At 43.3% G+C, this 25,903-nt stretch overlaps 1 protein-coding gene across 1 annotated transcript in view; it reads right to left on the minus strand.

Moving 5' to 3' along the window:
• Positions 1 to 1,021: 1,021 nt before the first annotated feature.
• Positions 1,022 to 25,903, minus strand: part of EVPL (envoplakin) — a 38,093-nt gene continuing 13,211 nt past the window's right edge. Inside the window, exons 3-22 of the mRNA XM_072111920.1 lie at positions 22,748 to 22,847; positions 18,349 to 18,503; positions 16,366 to 16,489; positions 15,693 to 15,815; positions 14,900 to 14,938; positions 13,338 to 13,499; positions 13,046 to 13,153; positions 12,721 to 12,816; positions 12,169 to 12,441; positions 11,769 to 11,926; positions 11,435 to 11,532; positions 11,104 to 11,309; positions 10,344 to 10,522; positions 9,934 to 10,072; positions 9,283 to 9,476; positions 7,779 to 7,929; positions 6,991 to 7,074; positions 6,204 to 6,314; positions 6,035 to 6,127; positions 1,022 to 4,623 (exon numbers count right to left, since the gene is read on the minus strand). Coding sequence (XP_071968021.1) covers positions 1,177 to 4,623; positions 6,035 to 6,127; positions 6,204 to 6,314; positions 6,991 to 7,074; positions 7,779 to 7,929; positions 9,283 to 9,476; positions 9,934 to 10,072; positions 10,344 to 10,522; positions 11,104 to 11,309; positions 11,435 to 11,532; positions 11,769 to 11,926; positions 12,169 to 12,441; positions 12,721 to 12,816; positions 13,046 to 13,153; positions 13,338 to 13,499; positions 14,900 to 14,938; positions 15,693 to 15,815; positions 16,366 to 16,489; positions 18,349 to 18,503; positions 22,748 to 22,847 — 6,040 coding nt within the window. The 3' untranslated portion in view covers positions 1,022 to 1,176. The remainder of the gene's footprint in view (positions 4,624 to 6,034; positions 6,128 to 6,203; positions 6,315 to 6,990; positions 7,075 to 7,778; positions 7,930 to 9,282; positions 9,477 to 9,933; positions 10,073 to 10,343; positions 10,523 to 11,103; positions 11,310 to 11,434; positions 11,533 to 11,768; positions 11,927 to 12,168; positions 12,442 to 12,720; positions 12,817 to 13,045; positions 13,154 to 13,337; positions 13,500 to 14,899; positions 14,939 to 15,692; positions 15,816 to 16,365; positions 16,490 to 18,348; positions 18,504 to 22,747; positions 22,848 to 25,903) is intronic.

Consider the following 25,903-nt stretch of genomic DNA (forward strand, 5'->3'; position numbering starts at 1 on the left):
GCATTTTTTTGTTTACTTTTATGTGTTTTCATTTTCTTTAAAGGAAATCTACCACCCAGAATCTACTTACCAATGCAGATTCCCCATACCAGTGTGATGAATCTGTGTATGTTCTTCTTTTATTATATGATAATAGCCTGGAAAGGTTACTGGGATGTGTCTGTAGCCTCAGAGCTCCATGGTCTAAGGCTATTACACGCCGCCACAGAGCTCTGCAGAGAAGCCTCTTTCATGTCCATGATTGCAGAGGGAGCCCATGGCCCGGGTCCACAGATTTTCAGTGCTTCCCATTGCTCCGCCAGCTTCTGGGATGCTATGTGCAGTAACTCCATTTTCAATGAAGTCTGCAATTGCAGGCGTGATTCAAGACACCTTCTGCGTTACACTGGCACGGGGAATCTGCCACTGGATCTACTTTGGTAAGTAGATTGCAGATGGTAGATTTCCTGTAAAAAAGTTCTGCTGTAAATTGGGGCTTCGTGGGTAATTTAGCACTACTTACCTTAAAGGGGTTGTACCAACCTTGATCCCAAGATAGGGGATAACAAACTGAAAATTGTAGGCCTGACTGTTGGAACCCCTCCTATCATGAAAGCGGAATCCTACTGTTCCTAAGAAAGGAAGGTCTAGTGATTGAATGAAGCAGCAGGACGCTCGGCTATCTCTAACTCTTTCTATTATCTCTCATTTACTGTCTATGAGAGTGTTGGAGATAGCCGAGCGCTGTGTTTGGCAATTTTCAACACTCATAGAGTATTGTATGGATGGGCAGTTCGACTGTCTATTCAATTGCTGAGAACAGAACCTCCATTCCCGTGAAATTGTCCTCTCATGACAATTGTCACAGCAATCGTCCCGCCATGATCAGATTGTTATCCCCTATCTTGGTGACGGCCATTTTGTACAGCCCCTTTAATCTTGTTCCATACTTGGTTATATTAGACTCGGGTTATACTAGTCAAGCTTCAACCAACCATCACAAGGGATATTGTAAGAAAGAGACTCTATAATTTGGTTGTAATAAAGATAATTTCCAGTTTATTGAGCAGCAAAGGACATGCAACATACACCACGGACATCATTTTCTCCCAGAGGAATAATATCATATTATAAAACAGGGTACACTTACATAGCAGGGAAATAAAACAAAGATATGAAAGCCCTCCCCCATCACCACTAGTACTTGTAGGATGTCAAGGAAGGTATGGTGCTCACAGGCCGGTATACGGCATGTTGAAAGACATCTGAAGTGCCTTCAAGTAGAAGCAGGCCACTTACTGGGTCTTTCCGGGATCGGGCAATGGCCTCTTTGTAGTTTATCTTCTCTTTACTTGCAGGATCTACAAGGTTCTTTTCATAAGTTGACTCATCTTGGATCTGGGCAGCCAGTTCTTTGGTGACCAAACCCTGCTCTGTTGCCTCTGATAGCGGAATTCTGCCTGTCTTTTTGGGATCAATCAAGCCCCCTGTTAGATGCTGAGCTATGAGGTATGGCAAGGCTGCTTCCTTGGACATTAGTCCCTTCTGCACAGCCTCTCCTACCGCTAGGCGCTTTTTGGTGACTGGGTCCTCCACACCGGTAAATGCTTTCTGAGCACTAAGTAAGCTCTGTATGTTGTTGCCATCTACCAACATTCTGTCTACTGCTTTATTAACGGAGTACCTGTCTTTGCTTATGATGTCAATGATGCCCCCAGTAGCGGCCTGTGCTTCCAGAAGCTTTTGACCAGTTACGGGATCTAAAAGTTTTCTTGTTACTGCGCTCCTGACTGTGCATTTGCTATCTGTGTTGGTATCATACACTCCAGCAATGGGGAAACTATCGTCATGGAAAACTTTCGGGGCACTTTGTGTGAAAAAGCTACGATTTTGGGTTGTGGGGGAAGTGACTGGAGACCTGGTTCCAATTATGGATCCAATGGACATTGTCTGAGGCTTGTGCTCTCCAGCCACAAGCAAGGCAAATTCTGAAATTGGGAGTCTTCCTTCCCGGTACATTTCAAGCTCCTCCTTTGTGATCTTTTTGGCCCTCAGAGCATCTTCAATTGAATATTGTTTACCGCTCTTTTTGTCTAATAGAACAGAGATTTCTCCGCTAGAGCCCATGGTGGAAATCTCTTCCCAGTCACACTCCAACTCTTGCAGCTGGATATATTGATGCCGGTCTATTATGCCTCTCTTGTACGCTTCGTAGGGTGACATTTCCTTCCCAGTGTCTGGGTCTAAGATGGATATTTTTGTAGAGACGTTGGTCTCCCTCATTTGAGTCTCCTGATTTCTCTCCTCTCGGTTTACACGTGACTGTAGCTCTCGAATGTTTCTTTCTTTTTCATAAATGCAGTCCTTTTCTTTGAGAATTTTGTTTTCCAGGAGAGAGAGCTCCTGTCCCAACTGCATCTTCTTCTGTCGCTCATTCTCTGCCTTTTGTGTAAGCAGCTCTGATTCTTTGCTCAAGAACACACTCTTTTGCTGTTGTTGCCTCCTCAAATCCAGTAACTCTTTCTCTATCGCTGACTTCTCTTGTTGTGCCTGTGCTCGGGCCCTCTGAAGATCAGCTTCTTCCTTAGACCATGTTCTCTTTGTTGAATCCACCCTATCGATCTTCTCTTTCAGTCTTCTGCACTCATCTTCCATGTCTTGCCTGGCATTACGCTCCTTATTACACATCTCTCTTAATCTGGCCCTCTCATTCTCCAGAACTTTATCCTTCTCCACTCTGATGACTTCTTTGTACACCGTTTTTTCCAAAGTCTTCTCCCTTTGTAAGATGTCAACCTTTACCTGCAGGTTTTTGCATTCTCTTTCAATATTTAATATCTGTGTCTTTTCCTTGTCCAGTTCAGTGCGAAGACTGTTAGCAGATTTTTCTAATACTGGGTCTCTTTCCACTTTAACTACTTCCTCCATTACAATCTTCTCCTGTACTGGTGGAGGACTTTCCTCAATCTCCTTAATTCTAAGAGTGATCTTCCGTAACTCTCTTTCTGCAGACAATTTCTTGTCTCTTTCTTCCTGGAAGTTCAGGAGTCTCTCCTTCTCTTCTACTTGGGCACGTAATTGTTGTACGTCACGTTCCAAGCGACGTCTAATGCTAACTTCTTCGTCTAGTGTCCTGCTTAATCGGTGATGTTCCTCTGCTACCTTAGGATCTTTCTGTAACAGGACTACCTCTTGAATCACTACCCTCTCTTCTGGCTTCCTTCTTTCTAGCAATGAATACTTGCTCTGGAGATCGTATACCAAGTCTTCCACTTTCCTTCTTAGCTGGGACTCGTTGCGCACTTCTTGGCGCAGTTGTTCTGCTTCTCTTATCAGTACAGGGTCATTTTCATACTTCACCACCTCTTTATTGACAATTTTTGTTTCTACCTTTGATCTTTCTTCTTTCCAGTCATCTCTTTCCTTGCTTAACTTGACTTTTTGGTCTTGGTACCTCTTGTGTGTTGACTCCAAATCTTTTATTTGTGATTTCACCCTTTCAATTTCTTTCATCACTTCTGGGCTCTTCTCTAATTTTACTATTTCTTGGACAATTTCTTTATACTCCACCACAGGCTTTTGTGACTTAAGCACAAACATTTCTTTCTGGCTTGTGTTAAGTTCATTTTCGTAAGAAGATCTTTTGGAATTGGCCTCTTGCAAAGCAATTTTTAGCCTTGCAATCTCATTGGCAGTTTCTGGCTGTACAACAAAGACTTCACTGACCCTTTCCTTTATCTCTACCTTGGGTTTCTGCTTCTGAACCACAGTAAATTTTGAGTTCAGTTCTGTCAACTCTCGGGTCAGAGTTAAGCTTTTGTTACGTTCCTCTTCTATTAATGTCCTAAGTCTGGCTGCTTCCTTCAGGATTTCTGGGTCTTGTTCTACTTTCTTTACTTCTTTCACGATGACCTTTGGCTCTACTGACTCAATCAGTCTCTCCAGTTCTTCAGTCTTATTTCTAAGCTTCACAATGCTTTCTTGAAGAGACTTTCTGCGGAAGTTCTCATCATCAATTTGCAATTGTAATGCCTTTGTAGCCTTTAACATTTCTGGATCCCTCTCCACCTTAACTACCTCCTTCAGCACCACTTTTTCCTTCACATTGGGTTGTTTCTGCTCTAGTACCATGACTTCCATTCTCAGGCGTTCTAACTCCTGAGTGATTGAGTTATTCTCTTCCTTAAGTTGTTTTATCTCTTTTCTGAGGGTTTGAGCCTGAGTTTCGAGGATAGGATCCTTCTCTATCTCTGTGACTTCTTTTGTCAGTAGTTGGGGTTTAATGGTCTTCCGCTGATTTTCCAGACTAACAAGCTTCTTGTTAACCTCCAGGATCTCGGACTGAGTTTTTTGCTTATCCTTGTAGGCGTTCTCTAATTGGCTCTTCTTAGATGCTAGGTCGCTCTCTAGCTTGGGGTCTCTGTAGTATTCCACTATCTCCTTCTCTTCCAGTCTTTCTACGGGTATCCTCAGCTTTCGTACAATGTCTAAGTTTTCCTCCAGTGCCTGTTTAACCTCCGCTACTTTCCTTTTCTCTACCTCCAGTTCTTTGGCCAAGGAATCGAATCCCTTAGCTGAACGTAAAGGGATCTCAGACCGCAGGTTCTGCTGTGTTGCCATCTGGATTCCATCATGTGTATCTGACTAAAGAAACAACAAGCAAATCAAACATTATAAACTGTATAAGTTTCAACATCAAAAATTGTTAGCATCATGATGGATTATTTTGCCAGAGAGACCCAGTTGAAATGGAACCGGTCAGTGGAGATTAACCAAATAAACCACCATTAGTAACTTTTAAAACAGATTAATTTACCATATTTTTTGGACTATAAGGCGCACAAAAAATCCTTTGATTTACTCAGAAATCAAAGATGCGCCTTATAGACCAGTGCGCCTTATATATGAACCGTACTTACAGACAACAGCTGCCTTGAACTGTGCACAGGTCTGCCACCTGCTGGTCATTCATCCTTATAATCAGGTGTGCCTTATAATCCAGTGCGCCTTATATATGAACCTAGACGTTTTAGCAGGCATTTATTGATGGTGGGCCTTATAGTCCGAAAAATACTGTAATATCTTCAACCAGGGTGGTGATGTCCTCAGTCTATTTGCAAATCTATTCACAGGTGACTTTCTGGATGATGTCACCTCATTGGACCATAAATGGAACATCATCTTGAAGGTTAATCTGCTTGTTATAGTATTGGTAGTGGTTTATTTGGAACATTTCTAACAACACCACTCCTTTTAATGACAGTAATCAGTAATGGCCTAAATGAGCTAAAATGATCCCTCTTTTATTGTTGTCTGACGCTTGGACTCCTAGCGCTTATGAGAAAGGGGACCCTTTATTGAAATTTAAGGCCAACCGTTTAGTTGTATAGTGCCCATACACAATACTGTAGATCAGGATTGTACAAGGTTGCAGCTAGAGAGACCAATGAGTGCTGCCACCACTGATGGCAGGACTCATTGGTAGAGGATGTGGGGCAATAGCGAGCATATAAGACAAGTGCTCCCCGCTTATGGTATCTCCTGCAGTGCCCTGGCTTCTGACACTGGCTGTAAGTGCTGTCGTTAGGACCTAGGGCATTGCAGTTCTGTTTGTTCTAGGGGTCTTCAGTATTCTTCGTCTGCTCCAGGGGTCTCCAGTATTATACATCTGCCCTGACAGTCCCAAAAATTATACATTCGCACTGGAAGACTCCACTATTAAATTACTACTCTGAGAGTCTCCACTATTATGTGTCTGCTCTGGGAGGACTTCAGAATTAGTGTCTGCTCCAGGGGTCTCCAGTATTGTACATCTGCTCTGAGGGTCCCCACGGTTATGTTTCTGCTGTGGGGGTGTTTTTTTGGCACATCTGGGGTTCTGGTAACTAGTGTGACCCCCTAAAGTTGAGCGGTATGACAATGCGGCTCTCTTGCAATGTGCACCCCTGTTGTAGATGAACATTAATGGAACCAACTCACAAGATTTTAGCTCGCAGCCATGGAACTTGTATGACCACCATAAAACATGATCAGGATCTAGATTACAACACATTACCTTATCGATAACTCTCTTGGCAAATTCCATTTGATTCAGTTGCTGCTTGCTCTCCACTGCTGCTTCTGTGTAACGTTTCACCAAATCCTTCTCCTAAAAAGAGTAAATAGATGTTAAACTTCCATTGTATTCCTATTATTCCTCTTTGACGTGATTTTCTTGCACTAACCTTGCTTGCAATGCTCTCTTGAAGGCTGTTGGCACTTGATGTCGCACGAGAAGTTGAAGCAATGGAGGGATCTAAAGTGGAGCGATATCGATCGGCCTGAGCCTCATAGTCCTATTGGAAATTAAAAAGGCATTTTCCAGTTGCATGGCCATATTGGTAGAATAGTTGAGAATTGGAAAATTATAAAGGGGCTTTCAGAGTGAGGACATTTTGTTTTGTCACTGATAGCCTCCTACTGGGATAGGTCCTCAGTATCAGATCGGTGATGGTCTGACATTAGAACCTTGCATTGCCGGCTGTTCCAGGTAGCCTTCAGAAGCTGTGCTGAGTACTACAGGTCTGCTTCTATTCACTTAAAGGAAATCTACCACCAGAATGAAGGATTGTAAACCAAGCACACTGACATACTGCCCCCTTTGGAAGAAGATGCTCTTCTTGTAGCTTTGTAGGCCTTTGTTTTTAAGAAAAAGAGGTTTTAAAAATTATGCAGATGAGCCTTCAGGGCTCCAAGCTCCATTGACATCTATGGAGTCAGGAGCCCCTGAGGCTCATTTGCGTAATTTGTGAAACCTTTTTATTGTAAAAAAAAGGTCCTAGGAAGCTAAAAGAAAAGCAGAACCTGCCAGAGGGGGCACATACCAGTATGTCAGTGTGCTTGGTTTACAATCCTGGTGGTAGATTTCCTTTAAATGAGAGAAGGAGAAGGAAGGGGCTGCAAAGAAAGTCCCTCGATCTAAGTTGTATGACCATCCATCCAACGGCAAGCTAGGTTATACAAGGTACTTACACTGAGAGAATTTTCCAAGTCTTTGGAAAGTTTCACTATGTTATTCTTTTCCGACTCCTTCCTCTGGATTTCTTCCACCAGTCTCTGAAATGATACAGTAACATACAGCTTATGTATTAAGTCACTCAATGTAATGCCACCAGATTTAAGTTATGTCTATGAAAAAAGAAAAATTTCCAAACCCCCCTTTTCACTGCCATACATAAAAACCTAAGGATTACACCCTCTGACCGTCACCATAAACTATCACTCCTAACTAGTTATACAAAAAAAAGTATAATTATAAGGGATAGCCCAAAAAACATTTATCATCTATCCACAGGACGGTTAATAACGGTATGATTACTAGGGGTCCAACCAATTGATCATGAATATGGGATTGACAAGTGCTAAATAGTGGGTTGATTATAGGTGACTACTATTCCTCTATTCATAGTCAACAGTTCTGTAGAAGTTGGCCAAGTTCTGTAATCTGCCACTGTTTGTACATAATTATATAGGGGCTTATATTTTTGCAGGGTGATTTCTGATTTTTTTTCCTTCAATGATGCTATCATGGGATACCTAAAACTTATTGACCAAATTTTACTTTATTACATTGACAGTAGGATGAACAAAAATACCAATTTTGAGAGGTGCAAGTATTTTTTGTTGTTGTTCTGCATGACAGCAATTGTAATATGTGTATTTTTTTTAAATATTTTACACAAAATCATTCAATTTATACTGTTTCCAGACTGTATAAGCTAAGCTGTATTTTCTTACCTCTTACCCTTTCAGACACTCACCTTCTGGCTTTGAAGCTTGTAATTGATCTGACTAGGAGAATCCTTTGCTGCGATCTGGTTGTGTGTTAGACTTTTAAGCCATGAGTCCAGACCGTCAGTGGAGGACTTAAACTGCTGGTAGGGCAGATTGGTGTCTCTGAGTATCTTTTCTCTATAGGATGAGAGATATAGAATCACTAATCAGAGGACAGTCACATACAAATGGCCATATACATTATATGTGTTGGAGCTAGACTTTGTCGGTATATACTTAAAGCTACATGCACTCAACCGTAATTAAGGGGTGTGAGCTAGCCGGAAAAAGCTAGGTTGGTCCACAATGTTCTCCAAAACGGCTTTGCCCTCCTGGTCTGACCTAAAGGCGGCTGTCTTGGATGTCCTACATCCTACTGTCGTCCTCCTTTAACTGTTCCGGTCTACTGATTTCCTAGGGACTTCACTCCGCTTGATCTCTCTTGGAAATAGTTTGTTGATTGACGCACACAACCCTGCACAACCTCGCTTTTTTGCTGCTTGGAAGGAAGAGCTACCATATCCTCTCACCTCTGATGAATGGGATCAAACCCCCGATGGCCTGTATGGCCAAAGAAAAGAATGATAAACTCCTCACCAGGTGGTAGCGGTGTCCAGCACTTCTCCATCATTTCTAACCTTCAGTCTTAGAACTCAGTTTTCATAGTGGTGTGGATACTGGACAATTGTCTTCAATGTCTTCAATGTTTTTGTTATATAACTGTGTATGTCATCCCAACTCCTTTTCTCTTTTTTGTTTTCCCTTTTTACCATTTTGACCAATAACAACATATTAAACATAAAAACAGAAGCTAGCTCACGGTTTCCACTGAGGTCTTTTATGCCCAGTCAAGGTGCTGTGAGCACATAGGGCCACAATTACTAAGGGTCCCTGGACCGCATTTCCATCGGGTTTCCCAACTATTTCCGTTTTGTGGCACATTTAGGGTTTTTTGGCGCACGCGATCAGATTTTGGCGAAATCGCGCCGACTTTCATGCGACACAAATTCGGACTAAGCGCGGGATTTAAAATTCAAATTGTGTCGCAAGACAATGCACTCACATACACCGCGAAGAAGAAGGTGAACTCCGTCGGACCTGAGCGGGGAAGCAACACATGCAGGATATTGGGTGCACGATCTTAGTGAATCGCGGCAGACTTCATCCTCATTGGACAACGCACCTTGGGGATCGTGCAGGGACCGGGTAAGTAAATGTGCCCCATTGTGTCTCACTACGCCGTGAATGAGCTGAGCAGCCGCACAGCAACCTAGAGAGCAGGTCCTATTCCTGCCCAGACTTGCCGTTCATTTCCTATGGGGATGAGAACGGTGAGTAGTCCCCCCTCCATCTCCACCTGGTAAATGGGCTACAAATGCCCCTCTGTTTGCGGCCTGTTTGTGCACATGTTCATGTGCATTTAGCCTTAGGCTGTTATCAAAAATGAAGGTTGGAGTTTAGCATCTCTACGTTGCCATTATTTTGACTTACCTTTGGTCCAGCTGATCAGCGACAGAGTGGTATCTGTCATTCAGTTTTTGGACCTGGATTCGCTGGCGTGGTAGGTCAGGACTGTGCTCATTTGTGTTACTTTGAAGGGAACTACATGCCAATTCTGTGTCTTTTAGGCTCCGGTTCAGTTTAAGAAGATTGTCCTGTTTGTCTACAAGGTCTCTCTTCATTTTCTGGAGGAAATAAAACAACTAATCAAAAAGAAATTCAAGTCTATTTTAACACAAAGTTTAGTAGATGCATAGTAACTGCATATACAACTTTTTAGACCTTGGAGGTCAACTTTGTAGAAACCTGTAGGCAAAGCTGTATATAACATTGCTTACAGCATATACAACACAGTCTCTGTGAGAAGGGTAAGTGGAGATACTGACCCCACAGATACCCTGACTCTTCCCTGGTTCGTGCTGGTCTCTAATTCCTCTTAACACACAGGAAATTACCGCTCAGCCAGTCAGTGCCCACAGTGGTGAACTGCCTTAGCCAAATGATTGGTTTAGCAGGCACTTCCTGTTTGTCAGGAGGGAACAGGAAGTAAAAACCAGTAGGGGCTCCATGTTGAAACGGGGATTGGTATGGTTAGTATCATGCAAACACTCATTTATGAAGTGTCTCAGGACAATGTCTTACCTGTATCTGACTTGAATGTTCTTGAATACCACTTGGTGTGTTAGGAATAATTCCATCCTGCGCCAAGAACCTCTCAAAGCCCTTGATCATGTCTTCAGTCTTGTTAATCTGATTTTCTAAGTTCAGTGAAGCTTTAGCTCTGTGAGAAAAATATTAAACATAACATCCTCAATATCATTGCGACTATGATTTTTTTTTTATTATATATTGATTATCCACATATATGTCCAAAATTATGCCCAATAGGCTTAATAATGATCTTGAATATTACAAAGATCTCTTGGATTTGGGCTCAGTGGTACCTACTGCGGTTTTGTTGCATCCAGGATGTGAAAATAGATCATGATCAAGTTTCCATATAAACAGCAGAATCTGAATGTCAACTGTAACATGTCCTGACCCCTACTTACTCTTCTCCGTAGAGTGATGACAGGGTCTTGACATCATTGTACTTGTTGTTCACGTGTTGCAGGGTTGTGGGGAGCTGAGTCGCTGTTGGTCCTGATGGTTTCTTTGCCAGGAAGTTTTCGCACTCTCTTTTTGCAGCATCCGCCTCTGAGGCAATTGTTTGGAGGCGTCGGGCAGTTCCCTGAGACAAGAGATAAGTTGTTATTTAAATTTTTTGATCTTTTTGCTTCATTAAGTTAGGTAATGACAGCCCTATACAAGTCTCATCATTGAAGATCACCTGCGATTCCAGTTTACGTTACACTTTGGTTAGTTCCACGACAGATGCAAAAGAAAAACACTTGAGAATGTAATAATTTTGTTATAGCCTGGAACTTCACCATTTGCAGTGCGTAGCAGCCGACTGCCTAAAATTTACATAGAGAATATGAATATGGGCAAATTTAGGCATGTCCTGGTCCAAAAAACGCCCTATCCCTAAAGTGGATGGCCTCACCCGGTGTAGGGGTGTGGCTACTAGTCTCGGGATGGACCTATGGGTGGTTAATTTCATCAACACTATTCATGCTGAATAATTGGAATAAATGATTAATATGCTGCAGATATGGGCCTACAAATTGAAGTTGTAGGTCCACTTTCATCTGTCGACAGCCGTTTGGCCTTGGTTACAAACACTAAAGGTGCATGGCTAAAAATGTTCCCCACATACAGTATACTTTGTCAGTCACTACATAACATCTCTGATGCTTTCCAGTCACTTACCTCCTGTTCCTTCAGCCTCCCAGTTAGATCCTGGTTGGGTGAGGCTCGGTTGACAGGGGTGCGCACTCTTGCCAGTACCTCTTGCTCAGTGTCTTTCAAGTCTCCATGGATTTTGTTCAGCTTATTAAGAATCTGTGTTCCCTGAGGATCCTCAGTGGGGACACTTGATGTTCTGGCTGGTGGTGTAGGGGCGCCACTCACTTGAGCTGTACAGATATTGCAAAAACATAACCATTATGGACGGTATCTAGTTTCCCATAAGTCATATCCACAATGGCTGAATTTCAATTTTTTTATGCTGGATGGGTTTTACCTCTTGTAAAAATCTTACCTAACTGGGTGGCTTTCTGGGTCTCCATGTTGCCTGATTTCAGTGTATTTTGTACTGCTACCTTTTTCTTCCTCAAGTCACTTAATTCAGCTTCCAACCTGAGGAACATTGGGTCCATCATTAGACAATATACATATGATGGTAGGTTTTCATAGAGGAAACAATAGCTGAACCTAAACTCAACTACAGCCCAATGTCTCATACACAATGACGGCCATTTTAAACTTATTCAGACTCCTCCAGGGAGGATGACTATTTACCCTGTAAGTGGTTACCTTTCATCCTGCCCAGTAATGATCATTTTGGTTGCCTTGATCAATATCCTAGTACTCACCTCTTAACCCTTTCAGTAGATTCTGGGTCTGGGGGAGGGATGACAAAACAGGCGGCTGGGGCATCCTTGGTTCCTTGATCGGCAGAACCTTGAACAACCCAGTTCTCTTTTTTGCTGTTGTCTTTTAAGTTATATTTCTCTCCTTTGTTTAGCTGGACCTAAAGAAGAGAGGGAGCTTATTAGACATTGCTCCGTAGACTAAACAGACACAGGCACAGTATATATTGTAGCGACCCAGGTGGGGTTTTGCAACTCAGAACCAATTGTAGGTCCTAGAAGCTAAGCTGCAGTAGTGGCTTGAGGTTATTGCCAACTTAGACCTGTCTAGCATATCCACAGATCTTAAGAATAGGGGGCCCCTGACCCATTTCTGATTTAATGTATAAGATAGGAACCGTACATCTCCTGAATCCCAGTCACAGATTGTATCCACAATGATTGGCTGCTTTACTCTGCTCCTCCTCTGCTTGCAGGGTACAATTTCTGGAGCTCTTTTCTTGAGATCTGACAAGGTCTTCTCAGCCTGGACCAGTTGCTTCTCCTCCTTCTCCAGCTGTAGAAGTAGGTCAGACACGGCCCCCGGGACCTGTGTATTCGGCTTGGAGTACTTGGTGTCCAGGTTTTTTCTCACATTATCTAGGGTTTCGGCCACAGTGTCTGCATCATCATGAAACTTCAAAAAGAGGACAGAAGTAACGGTTAGTTCTCTGAATCACAACATTTTGTTTTTAGCATTAAAGCGATAGTACCATCTTGAGAATGGGGGTTCCCTGCTGGCCAGAAACCAGCAATATACAACACCTACTGAGAACATTTATGTCCTTTTTACAGATTAGGGATTAACTGTCTGACCTAAAACATTGAGGACCTCCTAAAATTTTGGAAGCCAGCAAGCAAGGATAACATTGGCTGTAAGAACTTTTATACAGATGTCCGCGCTGAGGTTTTTTACCTTCCTATAGTCCTCTGCATTCTTCAGATGGTTCTCCTGACAGATGCACAAGTTCAAAAAGTTCTGCCATTCTCCTTTCAGCGCTTCATCGTGGGCCTGACACACATATTAATAACGGTTAATTAATGGCTATAGAATACTATAAAATAACATATTTCAAAAAAGGATATATTATTGTTCTACCCTGTGCCACCAGGACATATTATTATATCTTGTACAACTGAGACATTTTATTTTTCTACTCCGGACATACTATTCTTCTACCATCTTCCACCATGATACATTCTTCTTCTTCTACCCTATAAGTGATTGCTTAGTTGCTCACCTGGATACAGCTTGACGCGGGATGTTGGAGCTCTACCATTCTGTCCCCATCATCCAGCAGATTGTTCACCGTCTCTTCTTGAGGCAACAAATCTTCTGCCTTGAAGCGCTGCAATGATGAGATTGGCACTTTAGATACAATCCTGTAAGGAGTTTCCCAATTTTTTTTATTGGCAAAGATCTCATATTTCTACCTCTTCCTATTCGTGTCTACTCAGCACTTCTTACCAATTGTTACTTATCGGATCCACAACACGTAGTGCCTAGTCTTTATGGCATTGCCCCTCACTTACCTCATACTGCCTGCGAGTGCCAGGCACATCAGGGATTTGATCGCTCCAGTCCTGTTTGATGATCTTGTTCTGTTCTTCGCTCAGGTAGACCAGCTCCTTTGTGCACCCATGCAGGTGGTTATACAAGCTGCTCAGGTGCCGGCCCCGCCATGCCGAATCCTCCTGTAATACACAATAAGGAAAAACGTTACTTCCAGGTCCCCTTAAACTTTTACAAAATGAAGCAATGGTCAGCTGTTTCATACTTTTCCATCTAAATAGTACTTTAACCCTAGGTTGTCTGATCGATCCTATTTTTCCTCCTCACTCATTACAATGTGCTGATAGCACATTGTAATGATAGGGTTAACACGGGAAGACCCGAGGCTGTCATGGCTACAGATTGCTGCTCCCCGATGATGTCCCAGGGAGCGATGAACATCGGCAAGATGGCGGCACCCATGTACCGCCATCTTTTTTAAGCCGCCGGCAGCATTCCCCAGCCGTGATCAGCGGGAAAACACCAGCAATCGGTGCTAGCACCGATCGCGGGTGTTACCAGTAAGTCTTTGCTGCGATATGCAGCAAAGACTTACCTGCTATGAAGAGGGCTCAGCCCGTGAGCCCTCTCCATGTACTGAGACCCGACGTGCACCGTACCGTATGGCGCGCATCGGTAAGGGGTTAAAGTAAACCTGTTATTTGAATGAACCCAGCCAAAATACATACTTTTGTAAAAAGCATTGCCCTTATCCCTGAATGGTTCGTTTCCATGGCTGCAATGTAAAAAAATAATTTGGAAATTTGTAAATAATTTGTAAACTTATATGCAAATCACCTGATGTGAGTCCAATGACACTAAGTGAATCCTGCATAGTAAATTTTACTTGCATTGCCCTGCCTCCTTGTTCCTGATTGACAGGTCTCACTGCTAGGACAAGCTGCTCTGTGGAACATTGAGAGAAAGTTACATCTGCAACGTCTACCCCATGTATGTATCTGATCACATGAAGTCACAGCTGGTTCCATGGAGAAAGGGGAGGAATATAAGTCCATGGAGACAACTGTGATTTAATGTGATCAGATATATACATGGGCTAGACGTTGCAAATGTAAATGGGTAAAAGACATGACATTAAGTGCTGAATACTGAGAAAGGGCACTGGGAGGAGTAGTTAGGAGGGGCCAGTTGTACAGGACACACCCCCTCTGATAGGTTATATAACATAGAGTTCATTTATGGGGATGGGAGGAAAACAATTTTTAGCTAAAAGAAGGGCTCTATGGGAACCTGTCACTAGCTGCATTTGTGAAAATGTGGTTACATTTCATTTTTTTGTCCTAAAATTTGGGTGGAATTTCAGATTTTTTCTAACACTGAAATTTCTATGTTGGAAATAAAAGAGCACTTGCGCTTCTTCTGACACCTCCAGAGGGGGCTTGCTGTAGACTGTTATGGCACCCTCTAGTGGTGGCAGCAGAAATAAAAGAAAAGATTTTTAACCCCTATTGGGCACTAAAGCAAAGAAGAAGGTGTGATCCTTTTAATGTGGATTTTTAGTGTTAGCTGCTCAACACTATACCTGAAGACTGCGATACTGGTTCTTAACAGCAGCTTCATCCTGGAAGATAGATGAACACAAAGTACATTCATTTACAGCAGATATGAACATATACCTTTATATAATCATATAAGCACCAAGGTTGGATGCCCTAGCACAACGTGTGATGAGTTTTTGCTTAGAAGGAGTTGATCTGTCTCCTACATTATGATGGAGGCAGAATGAAGATCGAGTATAAAGACACTGGGCCACATTTATTAAAGCCTTTGCGCCACTTTTCTGTCTGTCTTTGCACTGAAAAGAATGCGCAAACTGCCTGCACATGTATTTATAAAGTGTCTGCGCCAGTGTCGCGGCTGCTCCGTTTCCGACAAGACAGAAAAAACGTGCACCACATTTACTACTGACATGCGCCAAATTCTGCAACATGAGCAAAATGTACCAAAAAAAAATGGTGGCCACTTCCCGCGCAGTGCAGGGGACGCCAGATTCATGAAGACCCTGCATCAGTTTGATGAATCTGGCGCCCCCTGCACACTACACAGGCAAACTGCACATAGTACAGACTAGTTCTGATAAATGTGAGCCAGTGACTGTCTCCTTTGTTCTTTCCCATCCTTCCTGCATTACACAGAAAGCCCATTCATTTTAAGTACAAAATACGTAATGGTTTATTCCCTCTGTGGTGACAGGGAGTTGGCAGGTCATTATACATAACAATTGATCAATGGTGGTACAAGGGCAGCTCTATGTAACTTCTTTTGCCATGAGCTCAATTATTATTCTGCACTAAGCGACAATTAGACAAACTTACCTGGGGGAGGTTGCGGATATCATTCCCATACTCATCAATCTCTTTCTGCAGAATATTGTGCTCTGCAATCTGAAATTCCACATCTCCCATGCTGGGTCCATAGGGAGCACCGTCTATTGCTTTCTGGATAGTGGATAAAATGGACATTATATAATACAGTATGTGTATGTATAATTCACACATCTGTCTCAAAATTTGCACAAGGGAAGTGGAAAGAGCGCTCAGTCGAGCCCCCTGATTGCACCAAACAGCTGATTGGTGAGGATTCTGGATATCAGGGAATACAGGAAGTCCCCTACTTAAGGACATCCGGCTTACAGACTACCCCTAGTTACAAACAGACCTCTGGATGTTGGTAATTAACTGTACTTTAGCCTTAGGCTACAATAAACAGCTATAACAGTTATCACAGGTGTCTGCAATGAAGCTTTATTGTTAATCCTGGTTCTTATAGCAACCCAACATTTTTAAAATCCAATATTCAAAGACCTCAAAAACTTTGTCTGGAGTTACAATTATAAAATATACAGTTTCGACTTACATACAAATTCATCTTAAGAACAAACCTAGAGAATCTTGTACGTAACCCGGGGACTGCCTGTATATTATCTCCTGATTACCCTCTCCATATATGCATAGGATAATAATATATAGTAATAGCTCACAATTTTACCTTTTTGCTATTTAGGATCTGAGGCCAGTTGACTTTTGGGTCGCCAGTTACGATATCAAACTTCTCGTATACCTTTCTGTATTCCGTGCACTCACCCGTGAGCCGCTCATGAAGCTGGTGAATGCTGGAGACAAAAAATACATTTTAAATACGATAATGAGATGAGTGTGGACTAAAATGCTCGAGTGCTCGTTACTTGGGCCGAACTTTTCCCGATGCTCGAGTGCTCGTATCGAATAACGAACCCCATTGAAGTCAAAGGGAGACTCGAGCATTTTTCATTGAAAGAACACAGTGAAGAACACATTGCAGATGTTCCGTACATCTGCTAACTTATCCGAAGACATTAGTGCAGAACGGTGTTCCATACATCTGCAATGTGTTCCTATACTATTGTGAAGAATACCGTTCGGCGCGCGTCTTCGTATAAGTTAGCAGATGTACGGAACATCTGCAATGTGTTCTTCACTTAAAGGAAACCTACCAATTGTAGTGGCAGGTTTCCGATGGCAATACCGAGCACCAGCTCAGGGTGAGCTGGTGCCGGAGCTTATTTTAGTTAGTGTTTTAAAGTTTAAAAAGTGTTTTAAACCGCGATACAGCGGTTTAAAACACTAACTAAAATAAGCTCCGGCACCAGCTCACCCTGAGCTGGTGCCCGGTATTGCCATCGGAAACCTGCCACTACAAGTGGTAGGTTTCCTTTAAATGATCCTGTGTTCACTGTTTTCACTGTTTTCACTGTTTTCACTGTTCTTCACTGTGTTTCGTTAAGTAAATGCTCGATCTCGGCCAATGAGCCGTTTCGAGTACGCTAATACTCGAACAAGCATCTCTAATAATAATCTTTTTTTTTTTTAAATGTTAACCCCTTAATGCCAAAGCCACTTTTCCTGACAAGGGCCATTTTTTCAAATCTGCCCTATGTCACTATAAAGTGGTTATAACTACGGAACGCTTTAACATATCCAAGTGATTTTTAAATTGTTTTCTCGTGACACTTTGGTGGTATGTGTTGCATTTATTTATGAAAAAAAACTGATATTTGGTGCAAATTTGGAAAAAGTCTTGATTTTTGAAATTGAAAATCTTCTACTTTTTTTCCATACATAGTCATAACAGCAAAAAGCTTGATAACCAACATTAACCGAATGTCTGCTTTATGACTCCATGTTTTTTTATGCATTCTCTCATTTTTGAAAGATGTTATGGGGCTTTGAACTTTAGGTGCGATTTCTTAAATTTTCAAAAAAAACATAAAATCATGCTTTTGTGAGACCTGCTCAGATTTCAAGTCACTTTAAGAGGCCTAAATAAAAGTAAAACCCCATAAATTAGCCCATTATAGAAACTACACCCCTTAATGTATGTAAAACAACTTTCAAGAAGTTTGTTAACCCTTTAATTGTTTTACATGGCATAAAACAAATTTGTGTGCAATTTTTGAAATTTAAATTTTTTTGGCTAAATTAATGTGTTTTTCAAAAAATATACACATTCTCAGTGGATAAAATACCAAAACGCTCCACAAAGCTTGATACTCAATTTCTCCTGAGTGTAACAATAACCCATATGCGGTGGTAACCAGCTATAAGGGCACACGCCAGGGCATCGAAGGGAAGCTGCGCCATTCACAACAGATTATGCATTGTCCCTTTTTATTGGCTATACAATCTTTATTTTTTTGGAAATTTGGACAAACAAGGGCTTATTTTTTGCAACATTAGATGCACTTTACAAATACGCCATGCAGTACTATTACGTCAAATGTTGGGAAGGGGTTAAAATATTTAAAAAATACAATAAAAATTTTCAATTTAAATAATAATAAATATAAAAGTATGTTATAAAGTATATAATTAAATAAATATGGGCAAAATTCACAGGCCCCATAATCGAATATTTTGTAAATTTCTATCCCTCCCCGCATTGTCCTCATTGCTTCCCATATAATCTGACTCCACTTCCGGTTTTCTCACTCACTCCTTGTCTATCTCCTCGGCTTGTGGGTGTCCATATCTTTTTGCTTTGTCCACATCGAGGAAAAGATCTTTTAGCAGGAGCTCAGAATCCTTCAGGTTCTTTGCGTTTTCTTGCTGATGCTCAAAAGACTTCTTAAGAGTGTAGTTACTGGCATCCTACCAACAAGAAAAAGAGAGATTATCCATTTATAAGAAATTATAACTAAAGACAGGTTACAGAAGCCCATGACACCTGCATTGCACATCTGCCTTTCTACCTTTTCTAAGCATTTGCATTACAATATAAGTGTGTGTTATAACTTACCTTGCGCCCTGACAGAATCCTCTGTGTAGTCCCAGGGGTTGGGTTTTGTTGCATTTCAAAAAACAGCATGTAACTTGTCTGTGCTGCAGACTCCTCAGCTCTCAGCCCCCACCTTTGTGCTCCTATACAGCTCCTCCCTACTGCTCCTTCGCAGAGCTCACAGCCTGGTGAGCCTGACATCAGTGGGAGAGGGAGGAGCTGTATAGGGGCGCAAAGGTGGGGGCTGAGAGCTGAGCAGTCTACAGCACAGACAAGTCACGTGTTGTTTTTTTTAAATGCATCCAAACTGAAACCAACCACTGTGACTTAACAGAGGATTCATTCAGGAAGCAAGGGATGTTATAACACACAGTTATATTGTAATGCAAATGCTTAGAAAAGGCAAAAAGGCACATTTGCACAGGAGGTGTGATGGGCTTCTATAATCTGTCTTTAGTGAAGATGAGGTCCCTGGTGACGGGTTCCCTTTAAATAAAAATTACATTTTTAACCAGCAACAATAATTTAGGCATTTAAAGGCTTGCAGAGACATAAGTGAAAATGGGATCTATCCCACCCCCCAGTTTCTGCAGGGGAAAAATTTGTACTGCAAAAATGTATTGCATTAGCCTGAAAGATGGTAAAAAATGTTTATTTTTATCATATTACCGCTGAATATAACCAATGCTCAAGGTTCCTGGCAGCAGAATACTCCCATCTACCCATCTAATAGATGAATGTTCATCAAAGCTAAGCAAAACATGCATGTTTATATAGAGGTTGATGGCTGTCAAGAAAAGCAAGTGTGTATCAGTGATAGGGTTCTGATCCAGTGGCGTAACTACCACCGTAGCAGCCGTAGCAATTGCTACGGGGCCCGGCAGCTTCAGGGGCCCGTGGTGCACGGCCAAATCATAATGTTGAGGTGAACTATGACACAACAGGGACAGCGGCACCGCTCGTGCGCTCAGGTAACCAATACACAGTAGCAGTAAACCAACTGCCTCCTCCACTAACCCGCTCCCCCCTGGATGCGCATGCTGCAAAACCTCTGCTGTAATGGCTACGCATCCTGCGCTGCTAACTCTCTGTCTGCTTACACTAACTACAGAAGAGGAGGCGGCTCGTTCCTGCCCCCTCGGCTCCTGGCTTACCAGCCCTGCCTTGCTGCCTTCTCTGTGGCTGTGACCCGCTCCCGTCTGCTCAGTCCGTCCTGGTCACGTGACTGATGTGACCCCTGACCTGACGTCCAGCCAACTGCGATGCCGGGTGAAGCCTGGAGGAGCCGGAGGACGAGCTGCCAATGTGGAGAGGAGAGAGACTGAAGACCTCTACAGGTAAGTTTATACCCTTTATAGATAGCAGGCATTCTACTTCAAACTCTGATGCCTGCTATCTATAAGAGACCAGCGCCTGAACCAGTTACATGTGAGTATAATTCATATGTATATGCCTGTATCCTTATGTGTGATTATATATGTGTGTGGAGATATGTGTATGTATTTATGTATATACGGAGAGCGCCGGAAGGTAAGTATATATGTTTTGTTTTGTGTATATGTAAAGAGAGGTCGCTGCCAGACCTGTTATTAGCGGAGGGAGGCCGCTGCCAGACCTGTTATTAGCGGAGGGAGGTCGCTGCCGGATCTGTTATTAGTGGAGGGAGGCCACTGCCGGACCTGTTATTAGCGGAGGGAGGCCGCTGCCGGACCTGTTATTAGCGGAGGGAGGCCGCTGCCGGACCTGTTATTAGCGGAGGGAGGCCGCTGCCGGATCTGTTATTAGTGGAGGGAGGCCGCTGCCGGACCTGTTATTAGTGGAGGGAGGCCGCTCCCGGACCTGTTATTAGTGGAGGGAGGCCGCTGCCGGACCTGTTATTAGCGGAGGGAGGCCGCTGCCGGACCTGTTATTAGCGGAGGGAGGCCGCTGCCGGACCTGTTATTAGCGGAGGGAGGCCGCTGCCGGATCTGTTATTAGTGGAGGGAGGCCGCTGCCGGACCTGTTATTAGTGGAGGGAGGCCGCTGCCGGACCTGTTATTAGCGGAGGGAGGCCGCTGCCGGACCTGTTATTAGCGGAGGGAGGCCGCTGCCGGACCTGTTATTAGCGGAGGGAGGCCGCTGCCGGACCTGTTATTAGCGGAGGGAGGCCGCTGCCGGACATGTTATTAGCGGAGGGAGGCCGCTGCCGGACATGTTATTAGCGGAGGGAGGCCGCTGCCGGACCTGTTATTAGCGGAGGGAGGCCGCTGCCGGACCTGTTATTAGCGGAGGGAGGCCGCTGCCGGACCTGTTATTAGCGGAGGGAGGCCGCTGCCGGACCTGTTATTAGCGGAGGGAGGCCGCTGCCGGACATGTTATGTGTTTGGTGCATAATTGCTAACCTTATTGTAATTATTTTAAATTCTGTATAAATACAATTAAAACAACAATTAAAAAAATCATTGTATATGTTAAATATTGGCAGGGGATGGGAGGGGGGGCCCTGCCAAAAGTTTGCTATGGGGCCCACTCATTCCTAGTTACGCCACTGTTCTGATCACTGTTAGTTTGACTGCTAACAATAATAATATATCTTTATTTATATAGCACACACAGATTCCGCAGCGCTGCACAAAGCATGTCAAATCGGTCCTTGTCTCCATGGGGCTCACAATCTAAAAAACCTAACAGTGGGGCACATTTACTTAACCAGTCCATTCGCGATCCAGCGGCGCGTTCTCTGCGGTGGATTCGGGTCTTCCGGCGATCCACTAAGGCAGTTCCTCCAACGTCCACCAGGTGTCGCTGCTACGCTGAAGTCCGCCGGGGCCCGCCGGAGTGCACGATCCTATACTTGGTGAAGGTAAGCGCGTGTCCCGTGACATTTTTTAAAAAAAATGTGGCGGTTTCTCGGAATCCGTCGGGTTTTCGTTCGGCCACGCCCCCCAATTTCCGTCGCGTGCATGCCGGCACCGATGCGCCACAATCAGATCGCGTCTGCCAAAATCCCGGGGCAATACAGGGAAAATCAGCGCAAAACGGAAAAATTTGCGTAACCCGCCGGTAAAACGCGATTCGGGCCCTTAATAAATGACCCCCAGTATGTTTTGGAGTGTGTGAGGAAACCCACACAAACACGGAGAGAACATACAAACTCTTTGCAGATGTTGACCTGGGTGGCATTCAAACCCAGGACCCCAGCACTGCAAGACAGAAGTGCTACCCACTCAGCCACTGTGTCGCCCAAGATCTCTAACGATCTCAAAAGTCCCCTAAAGTGCCTTGAGCAGGGGTGCATGCTTGACCAGTGCTCCGTTCACTTCTGGGGGACTTTCAGCCAAAAGTGCTGGTTCAGCATTCTTTCATATGGGGAGCTTCAGGAGACCTGTGGGCCTCTCTCTAGGTCAGTGGTGGCGAACCTATGGCACGGGTGCCAGAGGTGGCACTCAGAGCCCTCTCTATGGGCACCCGCGCCATCACCCCACCACAGACTTCACCAGACAGGACTTGCAGGCTCTTGCAGTCCCAGGCAGCCCAGGACCCTAGAACGAGCTACAATGATAACCAAAGCTTTTTCTCCTTCTTTCTACTGTATTGGTGTCCTCAGGTGCCTATACAATTTAAACAGGTGACAGAGCAGGGAGTAATAAGTTACTGTTTGAATTGCCACATCGGCACTTTGCGAAAAATACGTGGGTTTTGGATGTAGTTTGGGCACTCGGCGTCTAAAAGGTTTGCCATCACTGCTCTAGGTCATTCGGAATGGCAGAGCAGGAAGTCTATTGCTCCCAGCATCGTCATAACTTGTAATTGAAATAATTGTATTGTCATCTTAAAAATACAGGTGCAGATACAGATACATCCCACTTCTGCCCACTTCTTTGAACCATGTGGGTTTTTTTTTTATGGTCCAGAATCGGCTGCATCCGAAAATTGCATTTGGCCTCCCTGATCTCTGGGCTCTGTAATTGTATGGGCTCCTTTATGCGTATGCGCGACCTTGCTTGTAGACCTGTGTTGTTGTGATCACTTATCACCTTATACTATAAGTGTCCTCAGATTTTTTTGGATTGTAGAGTAAAATTATAAACCCAAACAGATGACTTTGGTCAGTGAGTTTCTGAAGCCATATCTCTACCTGCTTCAGTTTCTGGTGAGTCTCAAGGATATTTCTTTCCACTTGGTCGGCATTTTTCTGCATGCGGGAGATCAACAATGCCAGTTCATTGGCAGTCGCCCTGCACGAGAGATAGAGAGAGGGTAAGGTTAAATATTAAACATATAAAGTAGAAAATATTTTACAGGAAACAGCTGCAACCACCTGATATTTCTAGTATTCTACATAATATAAATTAGGATCATCAATTTTTAGAATTGTGTCCTGTCATCCCTCTGTTATTCCTTCTAGAAAATTATCAATACTTGTCAAAGGGAATGCATAAATGTTAGGTCTGATTAGACAAGTTGAGACTTTAGGGAAACACCCCTTTGAGAAGGGGTGAATAGTAAGACACTGTGGTAACATACATTTACAAGCGGAATAACAGAGGAACTGCACAGTTTAGAGTTTTATGCAAAATATGCTTCGTTTAAGGAGCAAATACATGAATCTATTAAGATGAACGTCTCGGGAGAGGAGAGGGGTCATCTTTTAAGAAAACCTACCACTACGGATCTAAGGTAGATCCGGTGGTAGGTGCATCTAATGTATGTAAGGATAGCCCTTTTTAGGGCTAATCCTTTACTCCCCTCTATCTTTTCTAAGATATCTACTTTAATAGGGAGATCCGTAGTGGTAGGTTTCCTTTAAAGGAAATCTACCATCAAAATCAAGCAGGATAAACATGAGGTATTTAAATCCAAGCACTGTGACTGTGGTGATCTTCTTATATTTATTATCCATGGCCTCCTTCCTTTTAAAAGCAACTTTTAAAATTATGCTGATGAGCCAAAAGGGCTCTGCGGGGTGCTACCAATTCCCCTCCTTACGTCTTTTACAGGCGTTTACACTGTTTAGGACCACCTCTCCCCTTTCCCCTGGTCCCACAGCACTTTCCATCTACTTTTACCGGCTGTAATCTCACATAGTGGGAGGAGGGAAGTGCTCCTCCCCAGTGTAACAGCCTGAGAACACAGAGTGGCTCTGGTAACTCTCACCAGAGCCCTTCTGCCTAATGCGCATCATTTTATCATTTGAATTTAGAAGGAAAGAGGCCAAGGATAACAAATATACCTATGAATAAGTGCCCCTGGTTTATCATAATGGATCTTGATGGTAGATTTCCTTTAAATACACGTTCATGGCCTCTCCACATCACGCACCACCTATGCAACAAAATAAACCCACACAAGCTGAAGGGCACAGTAGTATAAATTTTGTCATATCACATAAGGCAATGAACCATCAAAATTTATAAATAAATGTACAGAAAATTCAGTCCTTGAAACCTAGTCCCAATGTTTCCAGGCTGCAGCTCTGGAACAGAAAATGCATTTTTATAAAAAATCTGCATCCGGGCATATTAAAAGATGTCATTTTCCTTCCTATAACTTCATTAGCGACACATTTGGTTAACTAGTTCATCACCAGTTTTAGCTCAGACTCTTTAGATAAGTTGTAAATAGTTTTTTATTATTATTTTGAGGGCCTAATATATGTGGAATAACATATTGTGGCCTTGACATGTCTCACAGTAGATGTCCATGACCTAAAGTTATAACATTAAATCACTCTGTCCACTCTTCAAATCACTTTTCTCCTTTTTGCTTGAAGTTCTCCAGATTATATGTAGCAATGCTATATATATATGCATCACGGTCCCATAGATTTATATTCTAGCACCCACAACTGTAATTTAGAGTTGCAAAGATTTACAAGTCAAAAAAACTAAGGACTTTGTTCCACCAAGAAAAGATCTCGCAGACTACCAGTACTAAGTTCTGACACGTCTCTCTTATGTAAGAAGTCAGCTGTCATTCTTGTAACCCTTTAAATTGTGTTAAAATTGGAATGGATATTAGAAAATGTTTTCATTGGATGGGTCATACGTAGTTGGCCGGTGATGGTGCGACACCTAGCACTTCGCCATCAGCTGTTATATACAAATCTGTCTACGCCAGAATTCTGGAGTCATTTGCGCCTGAAACGGCTTGCACCACAATTATTAACAGTTTTAGACCATTTCGAGGCAGTTTACTGGCTTGTCGAGAATATGGTGTGGCCGTTGGTAGAGAGGGGCGTGGTATGGTATGTGCACCAGAAAATTCAGCTGGAAACTAGATTGCCTAATAGCTGGTCTAAAGTAGACTCCACAGTCAATTACTCCAGATGAATCATCCAGTGTGATATATCTGGTGCAGAATATAACTGGGGAGTCTGACTCTGCCCCCCCCTTCTGCGTAGCATTGCCTGTAGTGTATTTTAGGGTCACCATCAGGGGGGGTTTAATGTGACTGTGTTCAGGGGGCCCCCAAGGAGGAGAAAAAAATACCTTCACAAAAATACATTCCAGGGGTGAAGGATATTCTCTGTGCACACAGGACTGGATTATCATTCTGTGGGGATTGGGGTCCCACAAAATTTGCCAGTCAGGGCCCCGAATTTCCTAGTGGTGGTCCAGAATGTATACTCGGGTATAAGCCAAGTTTTTCAGCACAACAAATGTGATGAAAAACCCAAACTCGGCTAATACTGGAGTAAAAAAAATTCTAAATTCACCTTTCCGGTGCCCCCCACAGGTCATCTGTTCAATCCCTCTGGCAGCGGTAGGGCCATGTGACTTCAGCCGCCGGCGCTGCAATAGTATTGTGTGTGTGGGCAGCGGCTGAGGTCAGAGCTGTGCGCTGCAAGGACCTGCTGCTGACAGAGGGATCAAACAGAAAACCTGTGGGGGCGCCGGAAAGTGAGTATTCACTTAATGAACTGTATGTATAACAGGACAGGAGGCCGGCTCTATAACAAAGCGGGGGGCCGGCTGTATAAATCCTGCGCTCAGTCCAAATCAGTTGGATCGTTTGACGGCCCGCCCCCCGATTTCTGTCGAATGAAAACCGGCGCGCCAAAATCCGATCGCGTGTGACACAATCCCCTTCTAAATAGCTGTCACACCGGTGCAAATACCGAAAGTTTCCACAATCCGACAAAAGTGCGATCCACGGAACCCTTACTTTTGTTGTTAAAATTAGGGCCCACGGCTTATACTTGGGTCAGCTTATACTCAAGTATATACGGTATAACATTTACTTTGGTAATGTGTGGCTGGAAGGACACTATGGACAAAGTTATATATAACAG

The sequence above is a fragment of the Engystomops pustulosus genome, chromosome 6, assembly GCF_040894005.1.
Source record: "Engystomops pustulosus chromosome 6, aEngPut4.maternal, whole genome shotgun sequence".
Taxonomy (NCBI): Eukaryota; Metazoa; Chordata; class Amphibia; order Anura; family Leptodactylidae; genus Engystomops; species Engystomops pustulosus.